The sequence below is a fragment of the Physella acuta genome, unplaced genomic scaffold (genome assembly GCF_028476545.2).
Source record: "Physella acuta isolate Inbredline_101_S28 unplaced genomic scaffold, ASM2847654v3 ptg000191l, whole genome shotgun sequence".
Taxonomy (NCBI): domain Eukaryota; kingdom Metazoa; phylum Mollusca; class Gastropoda; family Physidae; genus Physella; species Physella acuta.
This window is the reverse complement of record NW_026731710.1, coordinates 497,618-515,475: the sequence shown is the minus strand read 5'-3', so window position 1 is coordinate 515,475 and position 17,858 is coordinate 497,618. Positions and strand designations below refer to the sequence as shown.

The 17,858-nt window shown below is 37.0% G+C and overlaps 1 protein-coding gene across 1 annotated transcript; it reads left to right on the top strand.

The window, feature by feature from the left end:
• The first annotated feature begins 4,131 nt into the window (after positions 1-4,131).
• Positions 4,132-5,747, top strand: LOC131936857 (dnaJ-like protein 60). Its single transcript, XM_059293956.1, has one exon. It carries the CDS (start codon positions 4,370-4,372, stop codon positions 5,099-5,101), a length of 732 nt encoding a protein of 243 aa, XP_059149939.1. The 5' UTR covers positions 4,132-4,369; the 3' UTR covers positions 5,102-5,747.
• The last annotated feature ends 12,111 nt before the right edge of the window (positions 5,748-17,858 follow it).

The following is a 17,858-nucleotide window of genomic DNA, read 5'->3' as shown; positions in this document are numbered from 1 at the left end:
ATGCCTGAACTCGTTTAAGCTCTTGAAAAAGGCTTTGACAGAGACGCCGATATTAGGATACGCGGACTTTGACAAACCATTTCGGCTAGAAATTGACGCCAGCTCTAAAGGTCTGGGAGCTGTGCTATCACAACAACAAAAGCAAGGTTTCAGGGTTATTGCGTATGCCAGTCGAGCTCTGAAGGAATCAGAGAAGAACATGACAAATTACAGCGCCATGAAACTGGAACTTTTGACATTAAAATGGGCTGTGACTGAAAAATTCAGGGACTATCTATTAGGTGCTAAATGTGTGGTATACACTGACAATAACCCCTTGAGTCACCTAAAGACAGCAAAGTTGGGATCCATCGAACAGCGATGGGCAGCAGAATTGGCACTCTTTGACCTGGAGATAAAATATCGCCCGGGGCGGTCCAATGGCAATGCGGACGCTTTATCAAGGAATCCGTACGAGAGACCGGGCGATGAGGAAGAAACGCTGACAGGAATATGTGGGGTCAGAGCGTCAACAGATATCCCTCACGGGGTGCAAGTGATGCAAAACGGACAGACCGGGGTGGAGCACATATCCACAGAGCCCGGACATATGGACATTAGTGATTTTAATTGCCTTAATCACAAAGAGATAAGAGATGCCCAGAGAACGGATAGTGGCTTACAGCCGCTGTTGAAACACGTCCAGGAACAAAAATTCCCAAGAAGAAGGGAAAGAGAACAGTTTGGTCGGGAAACAAAGAAACTACTGAGAGTGGGACCGTCTCAGTATAAAGGATGGTGTTCTCATGCGGAGAATTCATGACCAAATAGATGGGACAATACACCAGGTGGTGGTGCCTGGACAGTTACGAAAAGAAGTGCTAAGGTTGGCACATGACAGGGCAGGACACCAGGGTCAGGACAGGACGCACAAAATATTACGACGGAGGTGTTACTGGCCCAATATGGAGATGGAGGTCAAACGCCATTGTGAGGCTTGTGTGAGGTGTCAGCATGCGAAAATGCCAGTTGTTAAAATGAGACAGCCATCAGGACACTTACTGGCGACAAAACCACTAGAGATTGTGGCTATGGACTTTACGTCGTTGGAGCAATCATCGGATGGGACGGAACATGTGTTGGTAATGACTGATGTATTCACCAAATGGACTGTTGCGGTGCCCACACGAGATCAGACTGCCAAAACAGTGGCAAAGGTCTTAATAGAACATTGGTTCATCAAATATGGCATACCAAGACAATTACACTCTGACCAAGGAAGGGCCTTCGAGTCAGAAGTAATTAACCAACTGTGCAGCCACTACGGGATCAACAAATCTAGAACAACCACATTTAATCCGAAAGGAAACGGACAGTGCGAGCGGTTCAACCGCAGCATGCATGATTTGCTGCGTACTCTAGAACCTGAACAGAAAAAACGTTGGCCTGATTTTCTCCCAGAGTTGGTATATCTATACAACTGCACCCCCCATTCCACAACCGGCTTTTCGCCACACATGTTGCTGTTCGGACGGGAGGCTCGACTCCCTCTTGACTTGTTCCTAGGAAAAAAGGAGAGTATGACTGGCTCATACACTGCACTGGAATATGTGAATGAACATATGAGACGAATTAGAGAAATGTACAGGGTAGTACAGGAAAGACTAGAACATGAAGCACGGCGAAGGGAACCGCCGGTACAGACAAAGGACCCGCCACTCAAACTGAACGACAGGGTATTACTGCGTAGCCACCCGTTAGGCAGAAACAAAATCCACGACCTCTGGGGACAGGAGATATGGCAAGTCGTGGAGATGCCTAAAGTAGCAGGTGGCCCCTTTAAGATAAGACCCATCGATCACACCAAACCGGATCGGTGGGCGAATATTGCTCAATTAAAGAAATATTGTCATAGTCAAGAAGAGCAGTTACACACAAGGAAACCCAAGACAATTAGAGAACCGGAAACTATAACGGAAATTCACATACCCATCCCGGAACCATGTCACCATCAACAGAACAACAGCGATACACAAGTGGAGGATAACGGCAACGAAGAGGATCCCGTTCCTCCCAGAAGCAGAGAGACAGTAGACCATCAGATAAGTGGTCCGCGGAGAAGTTTGAGAAACAGAAAGAATACGAAATTTTTTGTCAGCAACCATCAATTCTTTCATGGTCGCGCTGGTATGAGAACAGACTGTTCAAAAAGTCATACAAGTGAACTGGTGAAGGCACCAAACGAAAAAAGGTGGATGTGAATTCTAGAACTGTTTTGTGTCTGAGGAAGATGATGTAGACACATTTGATATGTGAAATAGGGATAACGGTCAATCTTATACGAATGTGACGACATTGACAGTGAGTGGAACAATAAATTTTTTTACGGTGTTGCGATTGACTTTGAAGGACTGCACCTGCCAAGCGTTGTTTGTGGTTGATAACACACAAAAAAGGCAGGGGTGGATGTAACTAGGGGAAGTTACCAGAGACATAAGAACGCAGTACAGCGCTGTCAACTTTGACACGACTGATGCAATAACGCAGGTGTTGGCTGATAACGATCACAAAGCCAAGGCGTAGTATCTTGGGAAGCGATACGATAAGAACGCAATACGGTCTGTCAACTTTGATGTGACAGGATGCAGATGGCTTATTAAATCGGACTGTACGACAGAAGCGGCGTAATTAACATTCTGATGCAACGATTAGAATCGATTACGATTACGATTATGATAGAACCGAATACGATTACGAATACGAAGGGGATATATAGGAAGGCGACGGCTGAGCTCTGTCTCTCTTGCTCTCTCTCTCGATCAGTCAGTCAGTGTGGCAGTATCAAGTTGGTTATTGAACGGGTTAGCCGTATTGTGTTAAGAAGGACGATAGACATGTGCATTCAGTTATGTGAAGACTAGTGAGGACTGTTGGGGGTCAGTTGATTCAGACTATTATTGTGAAGCATTCCTTTTGATTCGTTATATTATTGTGAAGCATTTCTTTGATTCATGTAATAAAAGGATCAATAGCGAACCTGCATCTTCGAGTATCTATACTGTGGTCGATGTTGTGTAGAATGAGTGGTTAGACTCGGTAACATTTGGCGTTGTCGAGCAGAACTCGTTAACATTTGGCACTACAGGCAAATAGTCTCGTTACATATATATATATATATATATATATATATATATATATATATATATATATATATATATATATATCGATATAAAATTAAACTAATTGAATTAGAGGTGAATAGTCTAGCATATGTCTCCATGTGATGTAAACTTTGATAAAGACGTCATTCATTGTCTTTATCTAACTAATTACATACGGTGTTGCCCTATACACTCCAACTTACAAAACCATTTGACGTTTTCATAGAAACACTATTCAAACTAAGAATCGACAATACATCCATCTGATCTCCTTCTAAATAAAATGTGATAAAGATGTCTTAAACATCTTATATAATCTTTGTGATAATGCTGATTAGGATACTCCACTCCACATACAATGTTATTAAATTGAGCTTCACTCTCCACTCAACACAAGTGTGACAATGTTACCAAAAGCTTTAAGATTCACACAGTTTTGAAAATGTTTAGCACAACGTTGCTATAAGTGTCTCATTCTATACAGACGTTATACAGTTACCCTAAACTCTCAGCCCTATTTACACACTAAATGTGAGAATGTTGTATAAACGTTACATCGCCAAAAATATACTAATGCTGCTCTAAGCTTTGCAACCTACAAAAGATATATTAACGTGCAATATAACTTGTGTTGCGAGGTGCCTTGCAAAATTAACATGTATTTTATTACTTCCATTAGATAAATTAATCAAACCAGGGGATACAACTTGAACATATCAACAAAACTATGTATTAAAATAAAGATCATTACATAATAAATGATGGAACAAATGTATAAACATGACAAACAAAATAAATATTTTATATTAGTAAAATCGTGAAACTATTTTTTTGTTTCTTAACTCCATATTTTTTCATTAAAAATTAACACAATCAAACCTCTTAGATATGTTACAAATTATTTCTTTGACGTTTAATGTTTTGAAAATTTATTATATTGCCCATGTTAGGAAAAATAATGTTATTATGCTTATTTTTGTGTCTGAATCAAAATAAAAATATGGAAGGAAACTAAAATTTATCATGTAAATCATTATCACAGTCTAGATCTAGATTCTACTTCATATCCAGATCTAATAAATTTTCTTTTCAGAAAATGCCTTTTTCATCAATTAATAGATAACTGGAGTTTTTGTTTTGACACACTAAAACCTTGATAACCCTTCCATCACAAGATTTACACAAGATGCACAAGACACATATGCCATCACAGATTTAATTGAAGGAGAATGTTACATGTGAAACAAACATACCACATGTATGGTGTTTTAAAAAGCTTACTTCTAAAACCTAAGCTGTTAAACTTTCGTAACATCACTACAAAATCAAACCATTATACTGTTCTTGGCATACATCAGCATGCTTCAACAGAGGAGATCAGAGCTGCATTCATCAAGAAATCAAAGGAATGTCACCCCGATACAAATCAAAGTAACGCCGACAATCATACGCAGTTTGTTTTGGTAAACGAAGCATATTCGACTTTAAGTAAACCAGGAAGTCGGAGGGACTACGACTTATCTTTAAATCACCAAAAGCACTATAAAAATTCACGCAGCGCAAAACAGAGTACAGAGTTTGAAGGTCATGCAATTTTTCATAGACCTCAGGCGTATAATGACCTGAATGACGTAAAAAGACAGGCTAACGACAAGTTCTACCGTAATCAGCCATATTATGGGATTAAAGGACTAAAAAAACTACCTAACTCAAGCATTGTTGTGGGATGTTTAATCTTTATGCTTGTAGGAATGGTCTTACTGTTCATTGTCGTCACAAGATCTTATTTGCAGTCCAAGAAAAGGCTGGATGCAACCAGCGCTAGAAATCATGAACCTCTCATGGATGCTCAGAGAAAGTACCAGGAAACACTTTCTGTAAAGATACCTTTAAATGGGCTTACATCCAATGGTGAGAGGGCAAAAAACAAAGCAGTTTTAGATAAATTTACAGCAGATTGAATTTCTTCTTGTAAGGATGCTAGTAGAATTTTATTTTTAGAGATCTTATAATATTATTCCCACAATACTGTGAGTGTGAGCTAAATTTTAAACTCCATTAAACTGTTTACCTTTTGTTAGCACATTTTAAACCAATCTTTAAAAAACTGAAAAACTCTTCTGATAATAATTTAAATATAAAAAATATTTTATCAGAGTAAATTTTTTTTTCAAGTGTAATTTTAGCATCATGTAGTAAAACTAAAAATGTTTTAACACTAAAAAAGCTACATGACATTACTGCCAGTCAAACACAATGTTCATGATTTGTAATCTAGATGGCAAAATAATATTTTTAATAGCACCCTCTTTTTGAAGAATATGTGCAATTAATGTAGAAAAATTGTAATGTTTTATATTATGTTAAATGTGTTATAAAAGGGTTTGTTGTGCATTTGTTAAGTATTTATGTGAATTGTGTTGTGTGTACATATTTTATGACTGCTTACAAAATGTTGCTCTGTGGTGATTTCATTATGTCCCAGCTCTTTCAATTGTTGGAGATTAGTTCTAGGTTACTTTACCATGTGTATTCAAGGCGTATTAATGAATACAGTTTTAACATTGCATGCAGTTAAACAATCTAAAAATAAATATTTCTTGTGCATTTAAAAAAAAAAAAAAAAAAAAAAAAAAAAAAAAAAATGTGTGTCTGTACAGAAGCGAAAAATGCTGAAATCTACGAAAAGTATGGATATTCTTGTTACGGATTAAAGTAACTGTTGAATATTATCCCTATTCACACACTAAATTTGAGAATGTTGCATACACATTACATCGTCACAAAACATACTAATGTTGCTCTAAGCTTTTTAAACTACGAAAGATATATTAACTTGCAGTATAACTTGAGTTGTTTAAAATAGAGGTGCCTCACAAAATTGACATGTTTTTTATTACTTCCCTTATACAAATTAATAGAAAGAGCAAGGAGATCATCACTAGCGCGGCGTGAAGAGAACAGCGTCTGAAGAGGAAAATAGATGATGTTATAGGTGACAAGGAGGAGAGAAGTACATCAAGAGACACAGGAAGTCAACAAATGTGGTCCATACAAATGGCGGATGGTGAAGAATCGCCTTCAATATTTAATAATACACCACTACGAAACGAGGTGGACACTCTCTTGTTTGGGGGTAGGCTACTGGCTACATTTTATACATATCCTTACAACTGCTAGCTAGAAGGTAACCACTGGCTACCCACGTATTTTCCTTCAACTACTAGCTAGAAGGTAGCTACAGGCTACCCAAGTAGACATGTAGGCCTACTCCCCTACAAATACTAGTTAGATGGTAGCTACTTGCTATTAAGGTATTTCCCTACAACTACTAGCTGTAAGGTAGACACTGGCTACTCAGCTACCTATGTACTCCCCTTCAACTACTGGTTAGAATGTAGCCACTAGCTACCCATCTACCCACGTATCCCCTCCATCTTATAACTATAATGTAGCCACCAGCTACCCAGCTACCCAAGTATCCTCTCCATCTACCCACGTATCCCCTCCATCTTATAACTATAAGGTAGCCACTGGCTACCATGATAGCCACTAGCTACCCATCTACCCACGTATCCCCTCCATCTACCCACGTATCACCTCCATCTACCAGGCCACGACACGACGGCCAGCGGGATGACGTGGACACTGTACGAGCTGGCGAAACACCCAGAGCACCAGGAGAGGATTTACGACGAGGTCAAGGTCGTCTTGGACGGCAGGGAGCCCCCCGAACGAAATGAAATATTTTTATAGAAAATATATACTTTTAACAGTGCCCCCCCCCCCCGAAGAAAGTCTACCGCCCACCGAAAATTTCAAGTGCCCCCCACCCCGGAGAAAAAAGTTTGGAAGAAACACTGGACTTGCTTCCATCGTCTTTGTCCAAGAACGAACTACAGGGTAGCAGTTGTTTTGAAGAGTGGCTCTTCCCGGCTAACGAGCCTCAACTGCCCAAGGATTCGAACTGGAGACTTTTCGGTTTAGCAGCCATGAACTTTTATCGACTCGACCCTTAGTTTTACTGCATGATGTTGGTTAATATATTAACTTGTGTACACACTTAATCATACATTTGAGCAGTGGCGTAGGCAGGGGGGGGGGTTAGGCGGGTCATAACCCCCACAATAGACCCCTCGGTATATATATATATATATATATATATATATATATATATATATATATATATATATATATATATATATATATATATATATATAAAGTATGAGGGGGGTGGGTGCAAATCGAAAGTTTGTCCCCAGGTAAAGATTGGACCCCCCCCCCCTTGAGACGATCCAGGCTACGCCACTGCATTTGAGATACGTTTAGTTTTCAAACACAATATGCCCCACCTACTCAGTATTTCTTCACTTTGAGTTTGATGTCATCAATTGTGAAAAAAAAAAAACGTAATGTGATTTTATTTCTCTATCCGTTCTGAAAGGGGCACGGGTCGCAATCCAGCTGTGGATACTACACCACAATCCACACATTTAGGAGGATCCACACGTTGACAACCCAGAGAGGTTTCATCCAGACAACCAGGCCAACATGGATCCGTTCCAGTTCCTTCCGTTCTCCGCGGGGTCAAGGTCACTGTGTCTAATTATAGTGTCAAGAGACTCGCTTTCATTCAATTCAAAACACGATACATCGCTCTGTTGACTGAGTTAAACACTGTATATCTTCCCGTGTTGACACTGTACACATTAATCTCTTACTCGCTAGATGTTACCTAAAAACCCCCAACCCCCCAAAAAAAAGTAAAAAAAAAAAATCGTTCATTCCGTTTTTATAAACGGATTCGAACTTGGAACAACCGTTTTATAAATAATACTACCTTAAACTCCAAAATGACCCATAACAACCGATATTTAAAAACCCTTCCGCTTTTAAAAAGTGTATTTAATTGAGTAATTAATTAATCCTATTTTGACATTTTAATTAGATGGACGCTATATAGGTTCAAAGTAGACTCGTTATTAAAATGTTTGTCATTTTTGTATATATGTAAATATTTCGCGAAGGGTTTAATCAATGTTTTTAAAGCCCCTGATATTTTATTTTATAGAAAGACAGGTATGAGAATGTGTATCTATAAATTATTTGTTTAATAAAAAAATATCTCAACTGCAGAAATTGCATAGGCCAGAACTTTGCCATGAATGAAATGAAGACGACGATGTCCAGAATAATTAGGAAGTAAGTTTTAAATTTTTCTACGCTGCTTTATCTTAGATCAATACTCAATGAATACTGTTGCCATAGTCTCAGAGGCGTAGCGAGAGGGTGGGGGTGCAAATCGAAAGTTAGAGGAGGGGGGGTGCAAATCGAAAGTTTGAGGGAGGGGGGGGTGGGGCTGCAAATCGAAAGTTTGAGTGGGGGGGGTGCATATCGAAAGTTTGAGGGAGGGGTGCATATCGAAAGTTTGAGGGAGGGGTGCATATCGAAAGTTTGAGGGAGGGGTGCATATCGAAAGTTTGAGGGAGGGGTGCATATCGAAAGTTTGAGGGAGGGGTGCATATCGAAAGTTTGAGGGAGGGGTGCATATCGAAAGTTTGTCCGGGAAGGGTCGCTACGCCTCTGCATAGGCTTACCAACCCGATAACTAAAAGTGTTTACCGCCCTAGAAATCAATTTTTTTTCTCTCTAATTTAATTTTTTATTATTAGATAGAAACGTTAAAATTATATGGTTTACAATAGAATTCTATTATGTTTTAAATAGATTTTGTTGAAAAAGATGAACGTTTGTAAAGTTTATATGATCTAACTATCTTCAGATTTAGACTGACCGTGGATCAGAAGCATAATGTACGACGTTTGCCGATGGTCACCATGAAGCCAGAAAACAAACTCTTGTTGTTCGCTTCGGCTAGGGATTAGTACTTTCTGTTACAGAGTAGGCATATATATATATATATATATATATATATATATATATATATATATATATATATATATATATATATATATATATATGAGTGTATGTGTGTGTGCGCATGCGTGATGGTGTTAACTTAAACTTTAATGTTGCCCTACACTCTGTACTTCTCATCCACGCAAAATGTGAACATGTTGCCATAAGGTACTCTTTCCAATAGTTATTACAATTGTGTACTAAACTACGTAGCCGACAACAGTAATAATACTCTTTTAGTTTAAACCTGTGGTTTTAAGACTATTGTTTATGTAGAAAGGGACACTCTGTTAGTTACTTCCCATTTGGTTAACTTAATTAAACAAGACAAATATCTTTAAAAAAAGCCAAAAATGTAATGAGAAAATTAAAATAAAACTTGATACTTAATTAAAATATTTACTAAAATACAGCTGTAAAAATATTATTTTATTTGTTAAGGAACATTTTAAAAGTTTTTTTTATCAAGTTTTATTTTGTTATAGTTTTAATTAAAATACAAAACCTTTTACATTTATAAAAAATTATTTATATAATAACAATAATTCCATTTGAATTAATGCTACCGCAGCATTGTTCATGCGAAATATTTCTTTTCACTATCCTTGGCGCTATCCTTGGATTTTCGTCCCAATGATCCCATCCCTGTGTTGAAATAGCCTACTATGTTAAATACTAAAGGTGATGTATCATCAAAATAAATCGCTAACAACATAAATTTGACTCCCACCCCCACAATCCTCATGTTCTCACCTCGCTTCGCATTATTCATTATTTGCCATTAAGGTTCCTATTGTTACTTTTTGTGTGTTGCTTTATTTATACAGCCTACAAAGAAACAATGTAAAGACATTATTTGACACTATTTTACTATTACCTTATATGTCCGGTACATTGGTCCATCACGAACAAAATGACCACAATGACCCCTTCTCCTTTTGTATTCATTTTATTATCTATAGATTATTACTTAGAATGGTTTTATTAATTTTAATAACATGTAAAGCCTTATTTGAACTCTTTTATGAGAAAACTATTAACCAATTTTTGACCTTTAAAGCTCCCCTATATCACCACACCCACCCCTAACCTGTCGGTACTAAACATCCTAGTAAACATAAACACTACTTAGTCCACCGACTTGAACATACCAACCTTTCACCCTCCCGCTTAATCGCTCACACATCAATCTGTTCGGCAAATCACCCCCCCCCCTCACACACACACACACACTATAAATAGTAACACCTCAGCAGTTAGATCACACAGCACAGATTTTGACGCTTGGCTTGCCTTAAACACATACAGACAATCTCTCCATGCCTAGTCAGAAGCCTCTTTCCCCCTCCTCTGCCCACATCACCCTCAGACATGATAAACCCACATTTCTTTTAACTGTTCCAACGAAACAGGTGAGAGTTAGGTAGGTGTAGAGTTCACCAGTGACGTCAGCATAAGAAGGGATAGTGTGATCAGACCCATGCTTAGCCGAAATCGGAGTTTTAAAAGACAAAAACATGTCGGAATTGGGGGGGGGGGGGGGGACAAAAGTGGGCATGTGAAGAAGAGTTGACCTGTTTTTGTGACCTCAGCATATTAATGAATAGTGTGGTCAGACCCATGTCAGCCGAGGTCTTTTTGAATGTGGGGTCTGTTTTTTGTGTGCCTATAAGTAAATAAGTAACATAAGTTATGTCAGTTATCCAAAAGATGACGGGTGGTCTAGTTATGTTTATAAAACACTTTACATGAGTGTAGGAATTGAAGGTTTGATGGTGAGAGGTACCCAAATGTTTGGCAACCCCATGCACGTAGGATCAAAAAGCTTTTTTGTTGTATTGTTTAAATTCGTTTTTACTAAGGTCAATAGCCATGGACATTTTTTTTTTTTTTTTTTGTTTTTAATAAAGCGGTTAATACCGTCATTAGATACGTTGTGTTTCGTCCACACATTGTTTGATCATAAAGTTTATGACTTTAGGTTTTGTCCACAGATGGGATTTTTTAGTTCCTTTTCGTCCACATAAAGCTTACTTGAAATTATATTAAATTAACAAAACAAAACGAAGAGAAAAAAAATTATATTTGCATAAACCCCTTACCCCAAACATCAACAACAACAACAAACAATAATAAAAGAATTAAAAATCAAGTACTGTCTTACTGGTTACAACACATAAGTAAATTCTGAATGCGATCTAGAATTTAAAAAACGTTAAGATAAAACAGAACATTCTTTGACAAAATAACACAACACTAGAAACCAAATGTTATAACAAAACAGTTACATTCCTGATAATTTGCCGCCTTAATTAATTTGGCGTATTTTAATTAATTAATTTGTAATCTGATTATACAGAACAAACCTGACACTGTATTACACTTAACGCTGTCCTTTTATAAGTCGTAAGATGGAGATACGAGGGATGACAATCAGATCAGTTTATTGGAAATTTTTAATTGATACATCACACAATTTATAGAATATTACCTTCTGAAAGTTTGATGTTTGACAGCGTAACGTTGGTACCACTATGTATAGTTACTGTTGTTGTACTTGAATCAGGTGTTATGGTGATATATTATCGATACATGTTCGAACTGATAACTGACCATTATTTCAGGGTGTAAACATTTTAGGCTAGAGTCAGCAAGGGGCTCTACGACAAATTCGCGCAAGACACTTGCCCAAATGACGAATACGACAAAAACCAGAATGGACAATTGCCTGAATGCGCCAGATGCCAGAAAGCAGTTTGCCCAAAAAAAAATACATTCGTGATACAAGTCAAATAAAATATGTAACATTTCATTACACATTTTCATTTTAATATTAATTTTAATTGTAAATTAATTGTTTTTTTTCCCAATACATCCAGAAATTAAAGGTCTCCTATCTGAGAACAATAGCAGCATCATAAGAACTTTTTTTTTTTGTAAACTGTTTGCCTTTAGGTCAATTTTCTATAAAAATATGTGATTTTGTTAAAACAATATTCCAATATCGAAAAAAAGTAAAAGACACGTAGATAGTTATTTCCCATTACTGCGATATTAAGGAATCTAAGGGACGCTACGTAAAAATATTAGTTCAATTTTTAAAATACAATTTTATTTCAAAATAATTAAAATTAAAACATACAAAAAATGTGTATGAACAACAATATTTTGCATTATAAAAATATGAATTTATTGTATTTATAAAGACTAATTTTTTTTTCTCGAATTTAGCTAATTATAAAAACCATGAAATTATTAATTTATTAATCATTAACTTTGCAATTATTCAGATTATGTTATCGTTCAACAGCGTTTTCGACATAAACCGACTCTTAATATCAAATTCACCCTCATAACTACATCCCCTTCGTCCCCATGTCCTCCACCCCTGTGTTGAAATACTATGTAAAATGCTGAGGATGATGTATTATCCCAGGGGTCGGCAACCTTTTGAAGCGGAAGAGCCAAAAGTTACAATTTTCAAAATTTCCCTGGTTTTAAAGAGCCACTAACATTTTTTTTTATTTCAAATATTTTTTTTTATTAAGATTATTAGTATTTGTGCAAGGAGCTGGAGAGCCGCAACTTGTTATCTAAAGAGCCGCATGCGGCTCGCGAGCCGCAGGTTGCCGACCCCTGTATTATCCAAATACACTTCTGACAACATTAATTTGACTACCACCCCTCAACCCCCATGACACCACCTTGTTTCGCATCATTTATCATTTGTCATTCAGTTTCCTATTGTTGCTTTTTGTGTATTGTTTTATTTATACAGCTTACAAACATTGTAAAGCTATCATTTGTTTCTATTTTACTAGTATCATATATGTAAGGTACTTTGGTCCACAACGTACAAAATGACCCCAATGACCACTACTCATTTTGTATTCATTTTATTATCACCAAATTAATACTTACAGTTGTTTTGTTAACTTTAATAACTCTTTTATGAGAACACTGTTAACCAATTTTTGACCTTTAAAACTCCACTGTATCCCCACACCCCATGATAGCTACACGCCTACCCACCCCTAACCTGTCGGTACTAAACATCCAAATAAACATAAACACCGACTTGAACATACCAACCTTTTACCCTCCCGCTAAATCGCTCACACAGCAATCTGTTCGTTAACCCCCCCCCCCCCACCCACCCACACTATAAATAGTAACTCCTCAGCAGTTAGATAACACAGCACATAATTGGACGCTTGGCTTGCCTTAAACACACACAGACACCCTCTCCACGCCTCTTCAGACACAGCTACCCCTCCCCCTCTGTCCACTTCACCCTCAGACATGATAACCCCACTTTCCCCTTTACCTGTTCCAATGACCCCACCACCCATCCCAACATCAATTTCGAATATCTATTCATTTACTTATTTAAAATTCTAAATCTTGCTTCTTTCCCCTCATCTTTCACACAGCAACCTTTTGAAAACTCAATGCGAACAGTATATAAATAAACACTCTTTCAACTGGTCAACATGCCCGAATACGACAAAAAGAAACAGAATATGCAATTCCTATCTCCGGCAATTATGCAGGGTGTTTCATTTAATGTGTTATTGAATTTATTATTCAATTATATGTAATGAATTTTAGTTTATTATCAATGTTTTTAATTCTTCTATAACAATAAAGCAATACCGCACTTAATCCTTACCATTTTTTTTTACTTAATCCTACCAATTTTTTTTTGTTATTTCAGCACACTTATAAAAATATATTTGCGCCCTCTATTCCTACTCTCTTGCAGTGGCGTCGCTAGGTCGGGTGTCACTCGGTGCGGCATTTCGTGGTTTCACCCCCTTAAGAAACAAAGAATATATATATATATATATATATATATATATATATATATATACAGGAGCATATACATACATGAATTTGATACATATTAAAACAGTTTAATCCGTGCTTGTCGTATTTTCCGTGTACTTCTGTCTTCTTGTTACACTTGTTTTTACTTCCGGTTTCTTGGTTTCCTTTAAAATAACATAGAGTACATGACAAAACATGATCGCTTCTCGTTCTTTGGCCTTGCTTTTTGCGTGTATTACAATCTTGGTTGGGCAGTGGTTGATTATTATTTGGTAGTATCTAGTTTTGTAGAGTCGTTGTAGTTTGAGAGTATCAATGACGGATGTTGCGTTGTTGAATGGACGAGTCTCGTGTCTTGTCTTTGATGGTAGAGTTGATCGAATGGAGTAGAACTTGGAGAGGGTAGATGAAGTAGTGTCCTCGTGTTGAGATGTCGTTTTTCATAGGTTGCATTAATATATTGTTCATTGTAGTTTGAAAGAGAGTGAAGTTGTATCGTAGGGTATTCTTGCGTAGTCAAGTAGTTGAAGTGGGCGAACTACTGTTGAAGAATGTTTAATTGTCGTGATATTGTTGTGTCGCGGATTGTGGATGAGAAGAATTTGAGAGTGGTCGAGTAGTCGAAAGCTTGGTCGAGTAGTTGAAATAGGCAGAGGTCTAGCTATGGAAAAAATAAAGTATGTATTTTAATTTAGACAGTCTCAAACCAAACATCACTCAATTAGCCCTCAAGTAAATTAACATTAGAACAGTCTTCTGTTTACCAGATCTAAAAGTACACAATCCTAATGGTAGAAAGTGATACACCCCCACCCCCACACACCCCTTAACACACACACACTTACCCCCACTAAACCGGACTGGCGGATATATCAAAGTAGCGTGCCCTTATCGCCAGGGGTCAATTTTGTGTCGAAAGTTTGAGCCAGGGGGGGGGGTACAAATCGAAAATTGAAAGTTTGTCCCTATGCCTCTGCTATTAAGTGCCGCACCGGGTGACACCCGACCTCGCTACGCAACTGACAATATATCGTTTTCTAAACAATTATATATTTTTTCTTTAACTCTACTTCTTCGAACTTTAAGCAAATCTAGTAAGATATACTTACTGTGTTACAAACCATTACAAAGGGTCGTGTTTCGTCGGACTAAATTATTTAAAATATTGAAAGCGTCTGTATTTCAATAAAGTAGGTGCAGTAATGCATTGTTAGGGGAAAGCGCGTTCTTAACTCAAGAATTAATTGATTAAACCTGCAATTCACATGTCTATTGTCCCGGTTTATTGTTGTGATGCGACATTTCACCTAATTATGGCACTGTCCTACTGCAACAATTGACGGGGTTGCCTAGCGTAGAGATATAGACAGCTAACTCAAAAGTCTCGAGTTCGAATCCGGGTTTAAGTCATTAGGAACCAGCTCTGATTGGAACCTAACTGACGTTAGGGAAAGGCGGCTAGTCAAAGTGCTGACCCCACTATCCCTTCATATACCGAGACCACAGAAACATGTGAACTCTAGGGAAAGGCGGCTAGGCAAAGTGCTGACCCCACTATCCCTTCATATACCGAGACCACAGAAACATGTGAACTCTAGGGAAAGGCGGCTAGGCAAAGTGCTGACCCCACTATCCCTTCATATGCCGAGACCACAGAAACATATGAACTCTAGGGAAAGGCGGCTAGGCAAAGTGCTGACCCCACTATCCCTTCATATACCGAGACCACAGAAACATGTGAACTCTAGGGAAAGGCGGCTAGGCAAAGTGCTGACCCCACTATCCCTTCATATGCCGAGACCACAGAAACATGTGAACTCTAGGGAAAGGCGGCTAGGCAAAGTGCTGACCCCACTATCCCTTCATATACCGAGACCACAGAAACATATGAACTCTAGGGAAAGGCGGCTAGGCAAAGTGCTGACCCCACTATCCATTCATATGCCGAGACCACAGAAACAGGTGAACCCTAGGGAAAGGCGGCTAGGCAAAGTGCTGACCCCACTATCCCTTCATATGCCGAGACCACAGAAACATGTGGACTCTATTTAAACTGCCCCTTAGACCGTCAGGTTTGAAAGTGTACTTAACTTACTTACTGTAACAACATGTCACCTAATTTCGTTACTGTCCTTACTTTTTTACATTACTTGCTTGGGCTAACAACACTACCTCACATATTCCAGCTACACTACTGTCCTAACATAAATGCGGTAATGTTACATTCTAACTACGCTCCTGTCTTACATACAACGATGTTTCATAATTCTAGAAATAAAATTAGTCAGTCAATATTTTCTCTTCAGTTGAAATTTAATCTGAAATGCAGAGCATGTTCTATTCTTTATTATTTCCCTTTTTCTCATATTTTCATTTATTATTTATCTACAAAAATATGTAATTATATTGTTATAATTTCGCAGTTTATTTTAATACGTATATTTGTACCAATGGTTTTTAAAGTAAAGATGCGAAAAAAAAATCACCTTCTAAAGTTACTTCCCATTTAAACAGTGAAAATAATCAAGGGATGCTACCAGAAAAAAAAATATAACTACTCATAATCAAACAAAAAGTAATAAGAGGTAGAGTACGAATATAGACAATATATATAGGTACTTATACGAAATAAACATATAACTTTTAGACGTAATTTTATACTTCATTCATGTTTATTAATATCACGTTTTGTATGTTAATATTGTAATTTGATTTAATAAAGCGTAGTTATATTAAATCATTAATTTGTAGATGTGCAGTTAACCCAGGTAAATAAACGTTTTTTTTCACACGTAAGCCTAGTTGTCATTGTTCTTTTTATCCATAGTATGAAAGTTATGTAGGTAGCTGACGACAAAGGGAACTAAAAAATATATGTTGTGTGTCTTGACATACGCCGAACTCCCCGGGAATGACTCATCTAGCCCCTGGGGTTCGAACGAACCCAGGGTAAGAACCACAGCTAAAATCGGTATTTTTGTTGTTGTTTTTTTTTTTTTTTTGTGGTCCTATGTACTTGAATTATTCATTGAGATAGATAACGGTGAGCCGCTATCGAAATAAGTTAGTGAAAGAATCTGCTTATTATGAATATTTCGATGGTTTAAAGTAAATTAAAGTGTGTCGACACAAAATATTACTATATCTATGCAGGTGTTTAAGATACGAACTTTAACTTGACGCTGTAAGTAAACAAGATAATGCTGTGGAACACATCAATAAAACTTTATGTACTGATCTATTAAAAAATAAAAACAAGTTATAAATTAAAAAAAAATAGTTTGTGGAAAATAATCACAAGGGGTCATACAACGAAGTAAACATGTTGAATCAAAAGTCAAAATACTTACAAGTAATTAAATAAATGTAAAAATAATGCTTATAACATTATATCGGCAGTTTATTTGGTGTAACATTAGACATACAGTAAACAGAGAAAACGGTCTGAACCCGAGCATGCAACAACTTACAAATGTAACGATAGTTAATTTTATAAGCCGTCTACTGCATCTACGCGTGGGGAAAAATATTTTTTTTAAATACATAAAATAAGTGCTTTATTATTTCCAGCTTCTGTTTGGTATGGCAAAAACAAAAGTTAAACAATCGCTTAACACATTGGCCCTAATTTATGCTAAATCGTTTTCTAAATGCACTTTCTGTGTACTGTTATTCTTGCCTTAATAAAACCAAAGTCACGAAAATTCTACACGTCAAAAGTTATTTTTAAAATGTCAAATATTTACGATACGTGTCAATAAAAACTGTAACTTTAAAACTGTTAGTGGGAAATCGTTTAGTATTTGTTTGTGACATTTTAAATTGTAATAATATTTTCATCAATTTTCTAGTTAAGACTAAACATAATTTATAACCCTAAACTCCCTATTTTACACGTATTTTACAAGTTCTACTTCCAGTTATCGGAAATCTAAAAAAATTATATAATACTTATATATGAAATGTCAT